This window comes from Pongo pygmaeus, chromosome X (genome assembly GCF_028885625.2).
Source record: "Pongo pygmaeus isolate AG05252 chromosome X, NHGRI_mPonPyg2-v2.0_pri, whole genome shotgun sequence".
NCBI lineage: Eukaryota > Metazoa > Chordata > Mammalia > Primates > Hominidae > Pongo > Pongo pygmaeus.
In genome coordinates this window covers 25,385,004-25,403,169 of record NC_072396.2, presented here as the reverse complement: position 1 = coordinate 25,403,169, position 18,166 = coordinate 25,385,004, and the positions used below count along the sequence as shown (strand labels likewise).

General features: G+C 40.7%; 2 protein-coding genes across 5 annotated transcripts in view; one reads left to right on the top strand and one right to left on the bottom strand.

The window, feature by feature from the left end:
• POLA1 (DNA polymerase alpha 1, catalytic subunit) overlaps positions 1-18,166 on the bottom strand; it is a 304,219-nt gene that overhangs the window by 130,688 nt on the left and 155,365 nt on the right. The window lies entirely within an intron of this gene.
• LOC129025119 (disks large-associated protein 4-like) lies at positions 4,762-6,198 on the top strand. The gene has a single exon (XM_054472676.2). It carries the CDS (start codon positions 5,260-5,262, stop codon positions 6,115-6,117), a length of 858 nt encoding a protein of 285 aa, XP_054328651.1. The 5' UTR covers positions 4,762-5,259; the 3' UTR covers positions 6,118-6,198.

Sequence of the window (18,166 nt, the reverse complement as noted above, 5' to 3'; positions counted from 1 at the left end):
TTCTTGCTGATGGGAATAGCCAGCGTTCAGAAGCAAAACTAAGGCAAAAGGAGTAGTGGTAAGCTACGGGCCACTAATATAACAAAAACAAAATGACAGCTATTATTTTGGCAGAGATAATCTATGCTGAAACACAAAACACACACGCACACAATTTCTTTCAATACAATTTTCTTGTCTTCCCACTGACTTCTGTGATTACCACGGAAAGCAGGGTTCTAAACACATTTCTCAATTGAATCTTCAATCAATAATAGTAAAAAATTCAGATGGAAAATATGGGAAAATGCATTACGGCATTAGTAACTGTTTACAAAATAGGCTGAACTTATCAATATGCGCGGAAGTTGATAAGAAGAAACCCCAGATACCTAAAACATCATATTTTTGTCACCCCAAAGCTCAGTCCCATTGCTTGTGCTCATCAAATCAAAGTTCTTTTCATTCTTAGGTTGGCAATCATCCTTCTTAATTCTTATAATCATTAATTCTTTGAGAATAAATACACCTCATAAAAATGCCTGTTTCAAATAAAAAATGTAAAAAGCCCCCAAAAAGTACATCAGCTGATTTTCTACTAAAGATAAAACACCAATTTCTCCTTATCTATAGACATAATTACAACTCAGCATTCCATCTAAATTGAAGTCAGTAAGACCATAGCTTTTTAGTAAGTGCCCAGGTTTACTCCTGAATAAACACTCAGAGAGGAAATAAAAACTCCATTCCTTAGTTTTTATATGAAGTTTAGAATATGCATATTTAAAAATCTCTGTGTTTTAATAGTTCCTTGACAGAGGCATAAATTATTCATGCTGCTACTATTGTATTATATAATGAAATTTACTCTCTTAAAATGAAATACAAATACTAAGTGAGAAAAGTGACATTTAGCAATATCAATGAATGTTGGAATCAACAAGAGAAAAGCTTAAAAACAGACAAACAAGTAAAAAAAACTTGTCTCAAGTAAACAGCCTTAATGTTGGAGTACAACTGTCAACCTCTCATGTACTAGCCTTTGGTGAGAATACAGAGGGCCCTTACTAAGGCTTTGGCTATTTTATTGCTGATTCATATTACCATTAGCTGATGGGCGAAAGAAATGAAGTCAAAGCAATTCAGATTTCCACAGTCATAAATTTAATCATTTACTGAACACCTATTCTGTTTTTTGAACTTTCTAGTAAATTGGCAGATTAGGAAGCAAACTGTCACTTTTATGGAGGAGGCTTTCTGGAAAGAGCATATAGGCTTTAAATCAGAGAAGCCCAAACTTAAATCTCAGCTCTACAATGTATTATTACCATTCTAACATTGGTTGTGTTTACTACAAGATTCAGCTTCCTTATCTGTAAAAATGGAAAAAATACCACCCACCTCACAGGGTTGCTGCAAGAATTAAATGATACCATTTAAAAACATACATATGTAAAAAATATTTAGCAAGTGTTTGGCAGCTAAAAAAATATTAGTCTTTCTTCTTTCCCCTGTTCTCCAGAAGTCTACAACCTTATAGGGAACAAAATGATTTGCCAAATAAAAGAACAACTATAAGGGACTATATTAAAGAAAACGGGGGGAGAAAAGTTATACTTTTAAAGTTCTTTAGGGATTCAGAGGAAAAAAGAAAAAACATTCCATAGCTGTGATGTCCACAAAAGGCTTCCTAGAAGTGAGATGGGTTTAGGTCTTAAAGGTGAAGGAGAATTGACAAAGATAAAAACGGCAAGTGGGTGACGACAATCCCTGCAGTTGTGTGAAAACAAGGAGGTCTGTCTAGAGGAATGGTAATTTGGCAGTGTTGCTGGATGATAGAGTGTGAAAAGGAAGGTTGGATTTATAATGTCTCAAATGCCAGAATAAAGAGTTTGGCTACAATGCTACATAAATTTAATTAAACCACTATAGCACTCACAAATATGTATAAAGTGTACGTTATATTCTAGAGTGGTATACAAAATAGGACAGGATGCTAACTACAGAGTTAAGGTAAAAAATTTGCTCAAATTCATTTGGCTTACATACACTATAATCTAACCACAAAGAGCAATCACGATTAAAAATAAAAAGTTCCAGCTAGGCGCGGTGGCTCACGCCTGTAATCCTAGTACTTTGGGAGGCCGAGGCGGGCGGATCACCTGAGGTCAGGAGCTCAAGACCAGCCTGGCCAACATGGCAAAACCCCGTCTCTACTAAAAACACAAAAATTAGCCAGGCGTGGTGGTAGGCGCCTGTAATCCCAGCTGCTCAGGAGACTGAGGCAGGAGAATCACTTGAACCCGGGAAGTAGAGGTTGTGGTGAGCCGAGATTGCGCCACTTCACTCCAGCTTGGGTGACAGAGCGAGACTCCGTCTCAAAGAAAGAAAGAAAGAAAGAAAGAGTTCCAGAAAAACGAAAATGAAAGGGAGATATGAGTGCTACTTAAAAATACTTGGGGAAAAAACCATAAAGGAAGGTGGGTATACTCATGTAACACTGAACACAGGTACGTAATAAGAAGTGAGGCCTAGAACAGAGAGAAGAATGTTTAGATTAACTATGAGGAAAAACTTCTGAATATGGAGCTTGTGAAGATGAGGAGAGAGCCCAGCAAGAGACTGCGGGAGCACCATTAATGCAAAATATTCAAAAGATTTTCAAAGCACAGTGGCAGAAAGATAGATTTCTCAAGATGCAGTGTTTTCGCCTGGGTGACCCGTAGACGACATGTTAGTTCTACAATTTATGACTTTTGGATTAAAGCTGGGAGAGGGGGGTGTCCTTCCAGACATGGAGAGCCCTTAATGATAGCACAGCTACACAACTGCACAGTGATCAAGAGTTACTGAACTAAGAAAAACCTTGGCAAGTATTCCCTCAATTATTTCGGCCCTTGGGCATTTCGATGGGAAACTACTCATTGATATTATTCTTTTTCCAACATTCATTTTATAGAATATCAAGACAGAGTCAAATGTTGACTTACTATGGTAAATAGAGGGGAAAAAAGCCTGCTTTGATTTCCTTTCCTTTATTACCACCTTGGTTTTGTGTTGTAGAATGTCGATTAGGTTTGAAAAGAGGGTGGAAGATGAGGGGGGCATACTCTTCCCTTCAATGAAGACAAAAGATAGCAGCTATTTCATTCTGCTCTGTGAGTATGCTACCCCCCTTAATTCTTTCACCATCATATTAAACTGTGATTTTCAACAGGGTCCTCAAAAATGTATTACATTTTACCTTTATTCTAAAAAAATTAGTAAGCAATTACAGAGAAAGGATAAAAGTAGGACAAAAATGTTTTTGTTTTTTTAGACCAGCTAAAATTTTCAGAGTTTAAAATGACTAGAAAGGCAAACTGTTAGGTATTCAGAAGGAAAATGTGAATGTTTTCCCAAAGGCATTATTAACAATTAATAATCATTACACTGGTGCCTTGTTTACCTGACCTTGTGTAAATTCAGCAGCCTGGTAATTAGACCCATATTTTGCACATTTGTATATTTCCACGCATAGATTTGACTCATTCATTCATCCATTAAAATTTGCTTGACAGACATAGATGAATAATCAAGCTACAATTTGTATTTACTGGATTATAGAAAATTGCCCAAACTGTTAAGTTCAAGGAAAGCACATTCTTGTCTCTCTCTTGTGACTGATGTAAAGCAATTACACATCAGAGGATTGCCCCAAAGCTCTCAGAAGAAGTGGCACTGCTTTTGCAATCTGGGGTCTTCAACAGTATCTTTTTTCTTAATGCTAGAGATTGTTTAAAGATTAACTCTAACACAGGAAGAACATCTCCCTGTGCATGTAAGTTTATTATTTAACTCATTACACTGCCGTTTTACAGTAAAAAGCGATGTTCTGATCAACCTTCTACATCCAAAATAAACAATGATGCAACCTTATTCTGCAAAGTCATTGAAAGGCTTAAGGAGGAGAAATAAGGCAACTTTTTTTGGATAGGTTTGTGAAAAATGCTTTTTCCTCACATTTCTAGAAAACAAATTATCAACAAGACCTGACCAGACCACTCCCTAATATTAATCAGTGAGAAAGGCACTATAAGATTTCATATTAATGTATTTTCATGCAAAGAAGCAGAACACATTTTAGTACTAACTGCTCCCTAAATGCAGATGTTTAGTACTAGTCAAACATGCTGTCATGTGAAACTATATTTTATACTATGGTATTTATTTTGCTTTTGCAGTCACTAACCAAACCATCACTAATATACGTTTTCTGGTCCAAGGTACAGTATTTCTTTTACACAGCTGAAGATACAACAATTTTGCTGTCTTAAATCCATCTCTTCAAACTGCTTATTTTGATTGTCTACTTTAGGAGAAAAGGAACGATTCCTGACTTAAAAAAAAGTGTGCATATAGCCAGCATTATCAAATTTTTTAAACCTTAGATCATAAAACAAATTTTTAAAGAAATATACATAAAGATGCAAGTATATATTTATATAATTTTTACTACAGACATTTAGCACCACAACTGAAAAAGAAGAATTGCTTAGAACCCGTTCTCATAAACATGTTAACATTTATGCAGTTCAAAATTTAGCTTGAAGTAAATTCTCTGGTTAGGTAACGGTTAGATATCATGCATGTCTTACTTATAAATTCAACAAATAAAAAGGTTCCCTAAATTTCTGAAATATACAACTGATTCTCTTAGTATTACCAAAACCTGATTTGTTTCTTCCGAATAGCCCATCTTTTCTTCTCATAAGACAAACATCAGTACAAAACCGGAGCCTCGGGCTGGGCTGCGTGAGGGAGGAGGGTTCATCATGCCTAGTGGCGTATAAGAAGACCCCACCACCGGTCCCTCCATGCACCACTTCAAAGCCGTTCATCTCAGTCACAGTCCAGAGCAGTACTGAGTCTGCCCAGGACACCTACCTGGACAGCCAGGACCACAAGAGAGAGGTGACTAGCCATTCGGGCCTGAGCAACTTGTCGGACAGCCTGGACAGCAGTACCCGACCGCCCAGCGTGACACAGGGTGGAGTCGCCCCAGCCGCTGAGGCCCCAGAGCCACCCCCAAAACATGCAGCTCTGAAAAGTGAACAAGGGACGCTGACCAGCTCTGAGTCCCACCCCAAGGCCGCCCCCAAAAGGAAACTGTCATCAATAGGAATACAAGTTGACTGCATTCAGCCAGTGCCAAAAGAGGAGCCCAGTCCCGCTACCAAATTCCAGTCCATCGGGGTTCAGGTAGAGGACGACTAGCGAAGCAGCGTTCCCTCTCACAGTATGTCCTCCCGACGGGACACAGACTCGGATACCCAGGATGCCAATGACTCAAGCTGTAAGTCATCTGAGAGGAGCCTCCCGGACTGTACCCCTCACCCCAACTCCATCAGCATCGATGCCGGTCCCCGGCAGGCCCCCAAGATTGCCCAGATCAAGCGCAACCTCTCCTATGGAGACAACAGCGACCCTGCCCTAGAGGCGTCCTCGCTGCCCCCACCCGACCCCTGGCTCGAGACCTCCTCCAGCTCCCCAGCAGAGCCGGCACAGCCAGGGGCCTGCCGCCGAGACGGCTACTGGTTCCTAAAGCTACTGCAGGCAGAAACGGAGCGGCTGGAAGGCTGGTGCTGCCAGATGGACAAGGAGACCAAAGAGAACAACCTCTCTGAAGAAGTCTTAGGAAAAGTCCTCAGTGCTGTGGGCAGTGCCCAGCTACTGATGTCCCAGAAATTCCAGCAGTTCCGGGGCCTCTGTGAGCAAAACTTGAACCCTGATGCCAACCCACGCCCCACAGCCCAGGACCTGGCAGGGTTCTGGGACCTGCTACAGCTGTCCATCGAGGACATCAGCATGAAGTTCGATGAACTCTACCACCTCAAGGCCAACAGCTGGCAGCTGGTGGAGACCCCCGAGAAGAGGAAGGAAGAGAAGAAACCACCCCCTCCGGTCCCAAAGAAGCCAGCCAAATCCAAGCCGGCAGTGAGCCACGACAAGGCCTCAGACGCCAGCGACAAGCAGCGCCAGGAGGCCCGCAAGAGACTCCTGGCGGCCAAGCAGGCAGCTTCTGTGCGGCAGAACTCGGCCACCGAGAGCGCGGACAGCATCGAGATTTATGTCCCGGAGGCCCAGACCAGGCTCTGAGACCATGCAGGAGGAAAAAAAAGATTTCAAATTATTAAAAAACACAAAAACTAAGTGCGAACGGAAGAGTTTTCTCAACCTTTGCTATGGTTATTCTGTCTAGAGACCCTTAGCCAACTTTCAAATTGACGCATACAAGGGCTCAAAATTTGGCTTTTTTGGGTCCCTCCCAGATTTAGGTTATGAAGATTTTACTCACAAAAAAAATCAACAAAAGTCACGAAACTAGAAAACTTTTTTTTTCCTCTTGCTGGCCATGGTGGACTAGATAGATGGACGTCGGCAACTCCCGGCCCAGCCTCCAGACTGTGGTCTTTTTACTTGTTCTATCTGATGAGAACTCACACTAGCTTGTTTACAAGATGATGACAGTCCAAGGGCAGCCTTGGGCACCTGCCATGTCCCTCCTTTCCCCAGCTACCCCCGCTCTGACCTTGGATTTTCATTCTTATGTTTTTCTCTTTTCCCTTCAGAGCTCACACAGTGGTCACCATTGTGGCAAGCAGCTTTCTAGGTCTCAGCCCTCTCTGCGGTTGAGGGCCCAGAGGACAGAGAGATGGACATGCGTCCCCTCCCTCCCCCGCCAAGTGCTCACACACAACCTCACACGCGCACACACACACACGCAGATGGAGGCGCCTCACTGGGAGGTGCCCTGCCAGCCCTGGGCAGTGTCAGGAAGGACTCACCGCTGAGCAGATGAGGGAAGTTTTAGTCTTGGTGGGTGGAAATGAGACAAAGCCACAGTTATCACACTCCAGCCCCTTCTTCCTTCAGCAAAATCTAGGACTCCCGAGTGGCTTCCAGGGGGCTGTCAGTCCTCAGCCACGCCTGTGTCCGGTGCCCGAGGGGCGGGCGGCGGTGTCTGTATGTATGTGTACATATGCACATAGACCTTAGAGTGTAGAGTTAACAAACGCCCATCTGCTCACCCATGCCCACCCAGCGCTGCCGCCGCTGGCTCTTGGGACACCTGACAGGAGGCGGGTGTGTGAATAGCATATATTTTTACATGTACTATATCTAGGTGTGTATACAAGTGTGTGTAAAAATATATACCTTGTGTGTAAGCAGCCCTTTTTTTTTTTTTGGTCTCCACCCCCTCCCCCCAACTCCTAAGGGCCCATCTGCCCAGCCTCTGAGTTTTCTGTTCTATTTTTTTTTTTACCCCAATTATCCTTCTCTCTCTCCTGCCCCCCATCCCACTCCCAGGGTGTCATAAGCCCTGAGCTGCAATGGCCTGGGCCTGCAGGGCGGGGTGGGGGAGGGCAGGGGCCAGCTCAGTACCTGAGGGGCTGTTCTATGCTGTGTATGTGCCTCTCTGGCATCCGAGACATCCTCTTGGCTGGCGCTTGATGCAGGGGGAACCCCCCCACCAAAGGGCCTGCTCCGGGGCCCATTTCCAGCTTGGCTGCCGTCTTTGATGTTGGGCAAGTCACTTGACCTCTGTGTGCCTCAACTTCCTCCTCTGTAAAACAGGGACAGTCCCTGCCCCTCCCTACCTCACAGGCATGTTGTGAGAATAAATGAGGTAACGTGTTAAAAAAAAAAAAAAAAAAAAAGACAAACATCGTGATGGATATCTAACTTCTGTGATGACGGCCTCAAATCACACAAAAGAGAACCAGGTAAAGCATTAGTTTAGAAAATGAGTTGTTCCTATAATCTACATGCTTATAAATACAGAAATGGAATTCAGATCCTTCTAGAGAGTGTGACTTCACATAAAATCGAGTGTTGGCTGGGTGTGGTGGCTCACACCTGTAATCCCAGCATTTTGGGAAGCTGAGGCAGGCAGATCACTAGAGCCCAGGAGTTCAAGATCAGTTTGGGAAACATGGCGAAAGCCCATCTCTACAAAAATACAAAAATTAGCTGGGTATGGTGGCACCTGCCTGTAGCCCCAGCTACTTGGGGGGCTCAGGTGGGAGAATCGCTTGAGCTGGGGAGGCAGAAGTTACTGTGAGCTGAGATCACACCATTGCACTCCAGTCTGGGCAAAGGGAGCGGAAACCCTGTCTCAAAAAAAGACAAAACAAAACAAAAATAAAAAAATACAACAACTGAGTATCTGCTGAGTCTATGGCATTGTAATAGATGTTTCAGGGGTTTTACACCAAGAAGACATGGTCCTGGCAGTTTAACATGATAAAACAACTTTGATTTTAAAGCCAAACACAAAAGCTAGGTGTCTGACTCTTGCCCTCAACAGAAACACTGAGAGAGTGGTGGTGGGGACAGGGTGTTAGGATTCTGAAAGGGGAGGGACTGCTGTCCAAGGAGTCAGAGGCTGCTCAGAGAAAGCTTTATCCAGTGTGTGACTTAGATGATTTCTTTTTGGTTTGTTATCTGTTTGGTTGGTTGTCTTTTACAAGGTTCCAAGTGTTGCAAATTATATTTCACTCTATCTGTTAAAGATAAAAGGAAAGTAACACAAAAGTACAGCTCTTCTATCAATGGCTAGTGATGGTCTGACAAAAAGAAAAGCCATCTAAACTCATGTCCACTCCTTGCTCTAGCTTATTCCTACAGAGTTGCTTCTACTAGCAACCCCAGAACAGAAATGAAACACTGCATTACTATTATCCGAAAATACTTAATTCTGTACCCACATACTCAAGTTATCTTCCAAAAATGGGAAATAGCCATTCTGAAGGTAGACAGAGGGGACAGGTTCCCTGAAATCAAGGCCATACAATTCTGTAATGAGCCCTTCTCTGCTGAACTATCTTCTTCTGTCAGACCATTAGGTGCTCCATAACTACCAGTCAAGTATGGAACAGGAAGGAAGTCCACTGTGCATATGACCAATAAATATAACAGCTCTCCAAAAGGAGGCAAAAGCCAACTAGGCTCTGTCATTCCTGTGCAAGAGTGCACTTGTGCATGCTAGGGCTAGGAAAAGAGCATGCAAAACCAGACAAATACACATGCATATACACATGGTGCTAAGGGCTTCTCAAAACTGTGCTCTGGGTATTTAATTATGGTGTTAATAGGAAAAAGATATGACTGCCTAGTTTTAAGAGAACCTAAACCAACAAGAATTTGAAAATCAGCCTTGGTGCTAAGAAGCCAGTTTCCTGGTCATGGTCTTGAGGGCAGGAAAGATGCTATTAAGTAAAAGAAAAGATTAATACCACACCTGTGGTTCAAGAACAAGCTAGAAACACAGAAAATAATTTTAAGGTGAAAACCTGCAAAATATGTGTATGTGTATGATGCAAGACTAAGTTTAACTTCTTAGAGATTCCTAAGGTGATTGAAGTTTAGACAGCAAAAGAGATTAAAGATGACATTTTAGAAAATGCCATCCACTGGCTGTGAAGTCATTAACAATAAAAAGTAAGAATTGGATATTCCATCAAACATAAATACTACACCCACAGCTTTTCTGAAGGTTCCAAAAATCACTCCCTTGCTCAAATAAGCAAATCCTGTGTCAGCCATGTCCCTGGCACTATGCTTTGCTCAAGTGACATGAAGCTAAACGCAACACAACACAGCACAGCTTGTGTTCACAAGGAGCTCAAGGCCTGTGGGGGAAAAAGAGCCAATCAACTTGGCAGTAGGTGCTGCCACAGAGGTGTGTACAAAAGGTTATGAGAGCATGCAGAAAACAGTAAGACATTTTGCCTGGAGAGCTGAGTGAAGAAGGCTTTCCAGAGACCGTACCACTGAAGGCAGAAGAATTTCACAAAGTGGGATGTCACAAGTGGTGGGCTATAGTACTACACAGAGGAGATGGCAGGAGTGAAAGTGTGGAGATAGTCAAGCATAAGGGATCTCTGAGGAATGCCAAGCTCTCCAGTGTGGCAGGCAGATGGTCTGCAAGGGATACTGAGGGTAGAGAAGGTGGAAAGGCTGGCTTGGGGCCTAATGCAGTGCTCCCAAATCTGAATTTTAATCTGTAAGAAATGAACAACCACAGGAGGTTTTTAAGCTGGAAGATGACATTATTTATCCTGTTTTGGAAAAATAATCCTGGAAATGATATAGAGAATGGACTGATACAAAGACAAGGGAGATCGATTAGCAAGCTAAGAACGAGATGACCAGGAATTGAATTAAAGCAGTGAGAATGGAGGAAAAGGCAATGTAAGTGGAATATAATACAACACCATGATATCCAATGTGGACAACTTGTGGGCTTTGGTCATCCTGGCCTGGGAAATACTGGAGGGTATTGCTCTGAATACCTCACAGGAATACTGTGAGGGACAAACTAGGTACAGTATAAAAAATGCTTTGAAAACTGCAAGGTACTGTGTAAAATACAATGTATATTAACATAATGGAATCCTCTCCTTTTAAAATCACTTTTTGAAGGCACTTTAAATACTTTTGGTGTGTGAGAGCAGAGAAAATGGTGTTTAGGGAGGAGGGTCCAGACAGCCTACTTCAGTAATGACATGCTTGTGTAGACAGGTAGCTAAGTAAAACAAATTTGAAAAATTTTCAAAGTTCCCACAGGAACTGTGAAGAAGGCCAAAACATTCCAAAAGATGGGCAGTCCTGTATTTTCACTCAAGTTCCTATATGCTGAAGAAGTTGCAGAATCCCATTTCTGTCACCTGATTCCTACAAGGAATATTGAGAAATGCCTAGGGATTGCTCCATTTTGACTTTCAGGCCCTGCTCATGGAGTGCTAGGCTGTGCAAAAAACTAGGCACTTCCTATAGATGGAAAACTGAAGCTAGTCCAAAAGAGACTATGGTGAGTCACAGTCAAGGTTGAGAGGGTAGTGACAGAACTGAAGATCTCAAAACTACTTTAAAAGCTTGGAAAGACCATAATTCCTCAGCATACTGGATCAGATGATGTCATGAAATCATTAGGCAGGTCCCCTAGAAGAGATACAGGAAAGATGACATTTCTATACAAACTACTCCTCACCTAGGTTTATACAATCATATTCACAACAGAGAACAGGCAAGGTTGAGCAATGCTAATGATCCACTATTTGTCAAGAGTGAGCAATAAATCTGAAGACTTAAGAAGCATGGTAAATTCCCACTAAAAATGTATAAATATGAAGAAGATACAATTGATATTTTTGCTTTCCAAAAATTATTTTGGGTCACATGAGAACTCATTTTTGTGTTTTAGAAATTTAACTCCCTTCTTATTTATAAGTACACAATCAACTTGATATAGGCGTGAAAGTATATATACCTTTTACTTTCATATTCTCATATATAGCACATGGTAATTACATGTTAACTATTCAGTGGTACATTAGAATTCATTAACATGTATTTTTTAAGGGTTTTCAAACCCTTAAAAATCCTTTTAGAAATCTCTCTAGGCATATATACACATACAGATATTTATGTAAATCTATGAATTTTACAAAAGTAAAATTACAATACAAAAGCTGGTATTTTAAAAACTTGGCAGTATTATGTGGCTGAATATTTGAACTAATCAATAAAGATTTACAAAATAAAATTTAAAGGCTACATATTAACAATGCATTTATGTAGAATATTTTTAACATTTCATGGATCCTCAGTACTCTTTTGAGAACCAAAAGGTACTCCCTAGGTATATAAATCTAACAAAACATGTACAGGACCCATAAGCTGAAAACTATAAAATGTTAATGGAAGAAAACAAAGAAGATCCAAATAAATGAGACATAAAGTGTTCATATATTGGAAGACTTGACATAATAAAGATGTCAATTCTTCCCCAATTGATATGGATTTAACACAATTCCAATAAAAATTTTGTTGATAAGGACAAGCTGACTCTAAAATTTATATGGAAAGGCAAACGAACTAGAATTAAGACATTTTTGAAAAAAATAAAATGGAAGAATTGCATTATACAAGACTTACTATAAAGCTACAGTAATCAAGGTGTGTGGTATTGGCAAAAGAATAAACAGAGAGATCAATGGAAGAGAACAAAGAGTCCAGAAATAGACCCATACAAATATGCTCAAATGGTTTTTAACACGGGTGCAAAAGCAATTCAGTGGAAGAAGGATAGACTTTTCAGCAAATGGTGTTGGAACAACTGGACACACACAGACCAAAGAAAAAAATTGAACTCTGCCCTAACTTTATAAAAATTAATTCAAAATGGATCATAGACATAGATATAATATTTGAGTTCTTAGTCATGAGATCAAAAGCACAATCCATAAAAGAAAAATATTGATACACTGGACTTGATAAAAATTAGAACTTTTTCTCTGTGAAAGACACTATCAAGAGAATGAAAAGACAAGCTACAGACTGGGACAACATATTTGCAAATCACATATCCAACAAAGGATCTGTGTCTAGGATATATAAAGAACTTTCAAAACTTAGCAGTAAAAAAAAAAAAAAAATCCAATTTTTTTTTTAAATGGGGGAAAACTTGGGACACTTCACCAAAGTGGACATAAGGATGACAAATAAGCAGATGAAAAGATGTTCAACGTCATTAGTCATTAGGGAAATGTAAATTAGTATCATGATGAGCTACCATTCCATACATATTAAAATGTCTAAAATAAAAAATACCAACAATATCAAGCGCCAGTGAGCATGCCCAGTAAATGGAACTCTCATACGCTGCTGATGGGAATGAAAAAAATACCACCATTCTGAAAAACAGTTTGGCAATGTCTTAAATGGTGAAATATACACTTAGCATATGAGCCGGCAACCCTACCCCTGGATATTTATCCTAGAGAAATGAAAACTTATGCCCTGACAAAATACCTGTACGTGAATGTTTATAGCATCTGAACTCATAATTTCCCCAGACTGGAAACAATCCAAACATCCTTCAGTGAGTAAATGGATCAAACAAACTGACAGATCCATATGATAGAATATATTCAGCAATAAAAGGAATGAACTGAGGGAAAGAAGATAGTCTCAAAGGCTGTATGAGTCTATTTATATGACATTCTCGAAAAGACAAATTTCTACTGATGAAAACGTATCGTAGTTGACAGAGTTAGGAGTGGGAAGGAGGGTGTGATTATAAAGGAATAGCAGGAGGGAGTTTTATAGGACTATTTTGGGAGTTTTTAGGGTTTTTGTAGGAACTGTTTTTTATCTTGATTGTGGTGGTGAATGTATGAATCTATATACATGCTCGAATTTGTAAAAGAACAAACTCAGCTATAGACTTGAGTAGGTTAAAATGGATGCATATTTGAATGTAGGAAAGTTATCTTTTTACATGGCTTAATATCTAGGTTTAATTTCTAGAAAGTGAGAGTAGTAAATATACAGCTGATCCTTGAAGAACACAAGTTTGAACTGTGTGAGTCAACTTATACACGGATTGTTTTAGACCAAACCACATGAAACCCACATATATGGAGTGCTGGCTTTTCCTATCCGAGGGTTCTGCGGGGTCAACTGTGGGACTTCAGTATGCACGGGTTTTGGTATACATAGAACACTGACCCCCACCCCTAGTATACCTAGGGATGACTACTTGACTGTTGGAACCACTGATCATGGCGTTGAAGTTCTCTGTCTTCATGACCCATTGGAAGGACGAAAGGAATTGAAGATATGATTTAGTTTTCTTTCCCAAATCCTCAGAGCTGAAATTTTCTTGTGACGAAGCTCCAGTGGAAAGGTTAGAATTTTCCTCCAATGTCCTTTGGGGGAATTGTCCTTCAAATTTCATTTTATATTCACAGATCATGTACCTACCCACTCCTTGCCAAGCAAAGAAACACACACCTTACAAAGTTTCATTCTGTGCATCTTTGGGATTGGCAGTATATTCAGTATGGTGGGTCCCAGATGGAAGATCATGCCAGAAAGTATGACCCTGTTCTGTATCTTGACTGTGGTAGTAGTTATATGATCCTATGCATTTGTCAACACTCACAGAACTGTAAACCAGAGTGAATTGTACTGAATATAAATTTAAAAATAAATTTTCAAAATGCAACCAACACCCCTCCCCCCAAAAGTAACACACGCTTATTGTACAACACTTAGACTAACAGAAATACAGACACAAATTAAAACACCCATATCCCTATCACTCAAGATGATCACTATTAACATTCTTGTATTTATCTTTCCAATTATTTACACTTGTCTATATGTACATAGTATCTTTATCACATAACTGAATCATTCCTTATATACTAATTTGTTTCCTCCTTTTCTTCCCCGTTAACATTTATCTCACATTTTCCTGTGTCTTTATTCTCACAAAATGTTGCTTCAATTGCTCAGATCATATACTTTTCCATTGATATAGCATAATGTATTTAATAAACATTTATTCTTAGATATATCGAATTTTTTTTACTACCAAAAAGAATAATTCATCAATGTATATTCTTGCACATAAATTTTGGGCTTTTTTTTTGAGACGGAGTCCCACTCTGTCGCCCAGGCTGGACTGCAGTGGCACAATCTCAGCTCATTGCAACCTCTGCCTCCTGGGTTCAAGCGATTTTCCTGCCTCAGCCTCCCAAGGAGCTGGGATTACAGGCATGTGCCAAGATGCCCCGCTAATTTTTATATTTTTAGTAGAGACAGGTTTTGCCATGTTGGCCATGCTGGTCTTCAACCCCTGACGTGAGGTGATCCGCCTGCTCAGCCTCCCAAAGTGCTAGGATTACAGGCGTGAGCCACCACACCCGGCCTGGGGTACATTTCTTTAGGATAAATTGCACAGTCGAAGGTGAAGGTTCTGGAGTCCATAAAGTCAAAACACTTTTTATAATATCATGATGATACTATTGGTGTTTTTTCACTGTGTTGACATTTGCATTAATGGTGCAAAGTCAATGATGGGTAAAACTCCTGGCACATTAGCATCAATCAAAGTAGCGGCCCCCCGTGGCCGGGCACGGTGGCTCACGCCTATAATCCCAGCACTTTGGGAGGTCGAGGCGAGGCGGGTGAATCACCTGGGTCAGGAGTTCAAGACCAGCCTGGCCAACATGGTGAACCCCGTCTCTACTAAAAATACAAAAATTAGCCGAGCGTTGTGGTGGGCACCTATAATCCCAGGTACTCAGGAGGCTGAGGCAGGAGAATCTCTTGAACCCAGGAGGCAGAGGTTGCAGTGATCCAAGATCGCGCCACCGCGCTCCAGCCTGGGCGACAGAGTGAGACTCCATCTCAAAACAACAACAACAACAACAACAACAACAACAACGTAGTGGCCCCAAACTGTACTATTCATCATTGTATTTCTCATCATCACATGCCCAGAATCTAACAAATAGAAAATTAAGCCAGTTTCACTAAAGAAAGTCCTCGATGAAAGTAAAATTTTATTAAATTGCAACCTTTAAATATATATCCTTTTATTATCATGTGTTGAAGTACAGTATTTGTTTCCAGGAAAAGCACCTGTGCAACTGTCTGAATTGCAAGCTGAACTAACCACTCTGTTCAAATAATACCATCTTTACTTGAAAGAATAACTGATAGATAACTATGGTTACCCAGACCTGGGTATCTGGCAGACATCTTCTCAAAAATTAACCAACTGATCCTGTAACCTCAAGAAAAACCAACTGACAGTATTTGTAACCAACGACAAATTTCTAGCTTTCAATTAGTTTTCACTGGAACATCTGTATCCACCACCATGAGCTCAACAGCTTCCCAATATTTAGACTTTTCTGATGAGACTGGTGATGATATGAACAAATGCGATTTCAAAAAAATTGTATAATGAATTGGAAATTCTTCATGTCAGTGAACCAGTATTTTCTAAGTGACCAAGGCATGATGTTACAGAATCATGCATGGGTAAATGATCTGCTCAAAGTGCAAGACAGAGCAATGGATTTTAATATACCAGAGCACAAAAAGTTTACTGATATGATTTCAGATTCCACATTGTAAATAACCTTTAAGAAACTATATCATTACCAGATTTGGTGTAGTGACAAAAAAAGAATATCCACATAAACTAAAACTCTTCATTTTCCTCAGTACTTTAAGAGTATACAGGGGTCCCACAAACCAAAAGGTTTGAGAACCACTGTGCTATACCACTTGCATACATTCGTCAGTAAGAGAATCTATTTTGCTGGAAAATTTTAAAGAGGTCTCTCTTGAATCTGGGCTTTCCTTTGTTCTTTCTTTGCTGATCAATTTCTGGAAGAAGTGGCTCTTGAGGGAAAGCTGTAGTTGAGAGAAATCATCCTCAAAAGATTAGCCATAACTTTATCCACATGATTTATAAATCCTTAGTATACATATAGATGTAAATCCTGGGCAGTTTTCTTTTTTTCTTGCCACTTCATGCCAAGATTCTTGAACATTCTTTGATAGTGGATAGAGACTGAAGCCCTGCTAGGCTGGGCTCCTGAGAGCTGGGCTGGCAAATCATCTAGGTTCCCAGAAGCATCAAGAGCTCCTCAAACAGCCAAGAAACCATGAGCACTTGAATGGTCTGAATGAGGCCAAGGATCTTCCGGGAAACAAGCTGGGTGATGGACCTCACAAAACTACCCACCCTGAGAGTTACACTATAGCACAGTAAAAACGAAAACAAAAACTTAGAAGAAGTCTCAAGAGTCAGATGAGTTTTGAACCAAGACAAAAAGTTATACATTGGTTTTCAAAAGCAAGCTAAGGTCAGCCGGGCATGGTGGCTCACGCCTGTAATCCCAGCACTTTGGGAGGTCAAGGCAGGTGGATCACCTGAGGTCGGGAGTTCGAGATCAGCCTGACCAACATGAAGAAACCCTATTTCTACTAAAAATACAAAATTAGCTGAGGGTGGTGGCACGTGCCTGTAATCCTAGCTACTCGGGAGGCTGAGACAGGAGAATCGCTTGAACCCAGGAGGCAGAGGTTGCAGTGAGCCGAGATCATGCCATTGCACTCCAGTCTGGGCAACAAGAGCGAAACTCTGTCTCAAAGAAAAAAAAAAAAAAGCAAGCTAAGGTCAACACGTGATTTATGCCAAGCTCAAAACAAACCAACACCCATCATTTGAAAAACACCAGTGCTCTAATTCTCATCAGTAGTAGTATTTCTTGGAATCCAGGCTTAGAGAATTTTTCCATGGTACCTTGGAAAGGCAGCTGAATTAACCCCCTCCTAAACAGAAATATGGTTATTCCATTAAGACAAGACTAAGCTAGACAGGATTATCTGGAAATTCCTATCTGTAACTATCTACAAAGGGCTGATTTCCATATGTGAACCAAAATGTACATTCTCTGGGCAAACCAAATATGAAAAACAGCCATCGCCTGGGGCGCTCTCCTCCCATCTCTTGTTGACGCATGCAGCAGAGAACTGATAGTTCCGTTTTGTTCCTTGAAGTCAAGAAGGTCAACTGTGTGAAAATTTCACTTTTGAAAGGTTAAATGAAATCTGTTCTGGTTCAATTTCTTACTCTACTACAAGACAATAGCTCTAGATGACTGGAGTTAGACCTGAAGTTGAGTTTTTCCTAAATATACAAGGTTAGAGAAATCAAACTGAAGAAAGGAATTCTACTGTTTTGGCACAAGTAGTTTTCTGTTTTTACCCACTTGTTTTCAGATATCTGACAACTCCTATGGCATTTCCTCAGCATTTCAAAAAGCTTTCAATTTTCCCGTCAGAGGAGGCAAACCATAACAGAAGTTGCTGAAACCCCAGGTTCAACACATGCTTCCTTTCAATGGCTGTACTAGTCCATTGCTGGATGGCTATCATCAGCCTTCTGGACTCATGCCCCAGTCAGCCTTGTGACCTGGCCTAGCTTGTAATGTGAATAGCGAAGGCTCTTGATCCATCCTGCTCTAAGAGTGACTGCAGAGAAGATGCTAAGCAACTTGGTATCCATAACTGGCTGTCTTCTAAGTTATTATGGGCAGGATACTGGACTAGGGTCTCCAAGTATGGTCACAGTCTTGATGCTACTATGTGTGACCTGGGAGAATCACTTGATAGCACCAACCTCTCAGGACATCGTGAACTCATTCAATAAAATTTACCGAGCACCTATCAGGTTAGGCACAATACTAGGTGCTGCAGTATTCTGTGCTATTGTAATATTCTGTGCTATTGTAATATTCTGTGCTATAGTATTCTGCAGTATTCTGTGCTA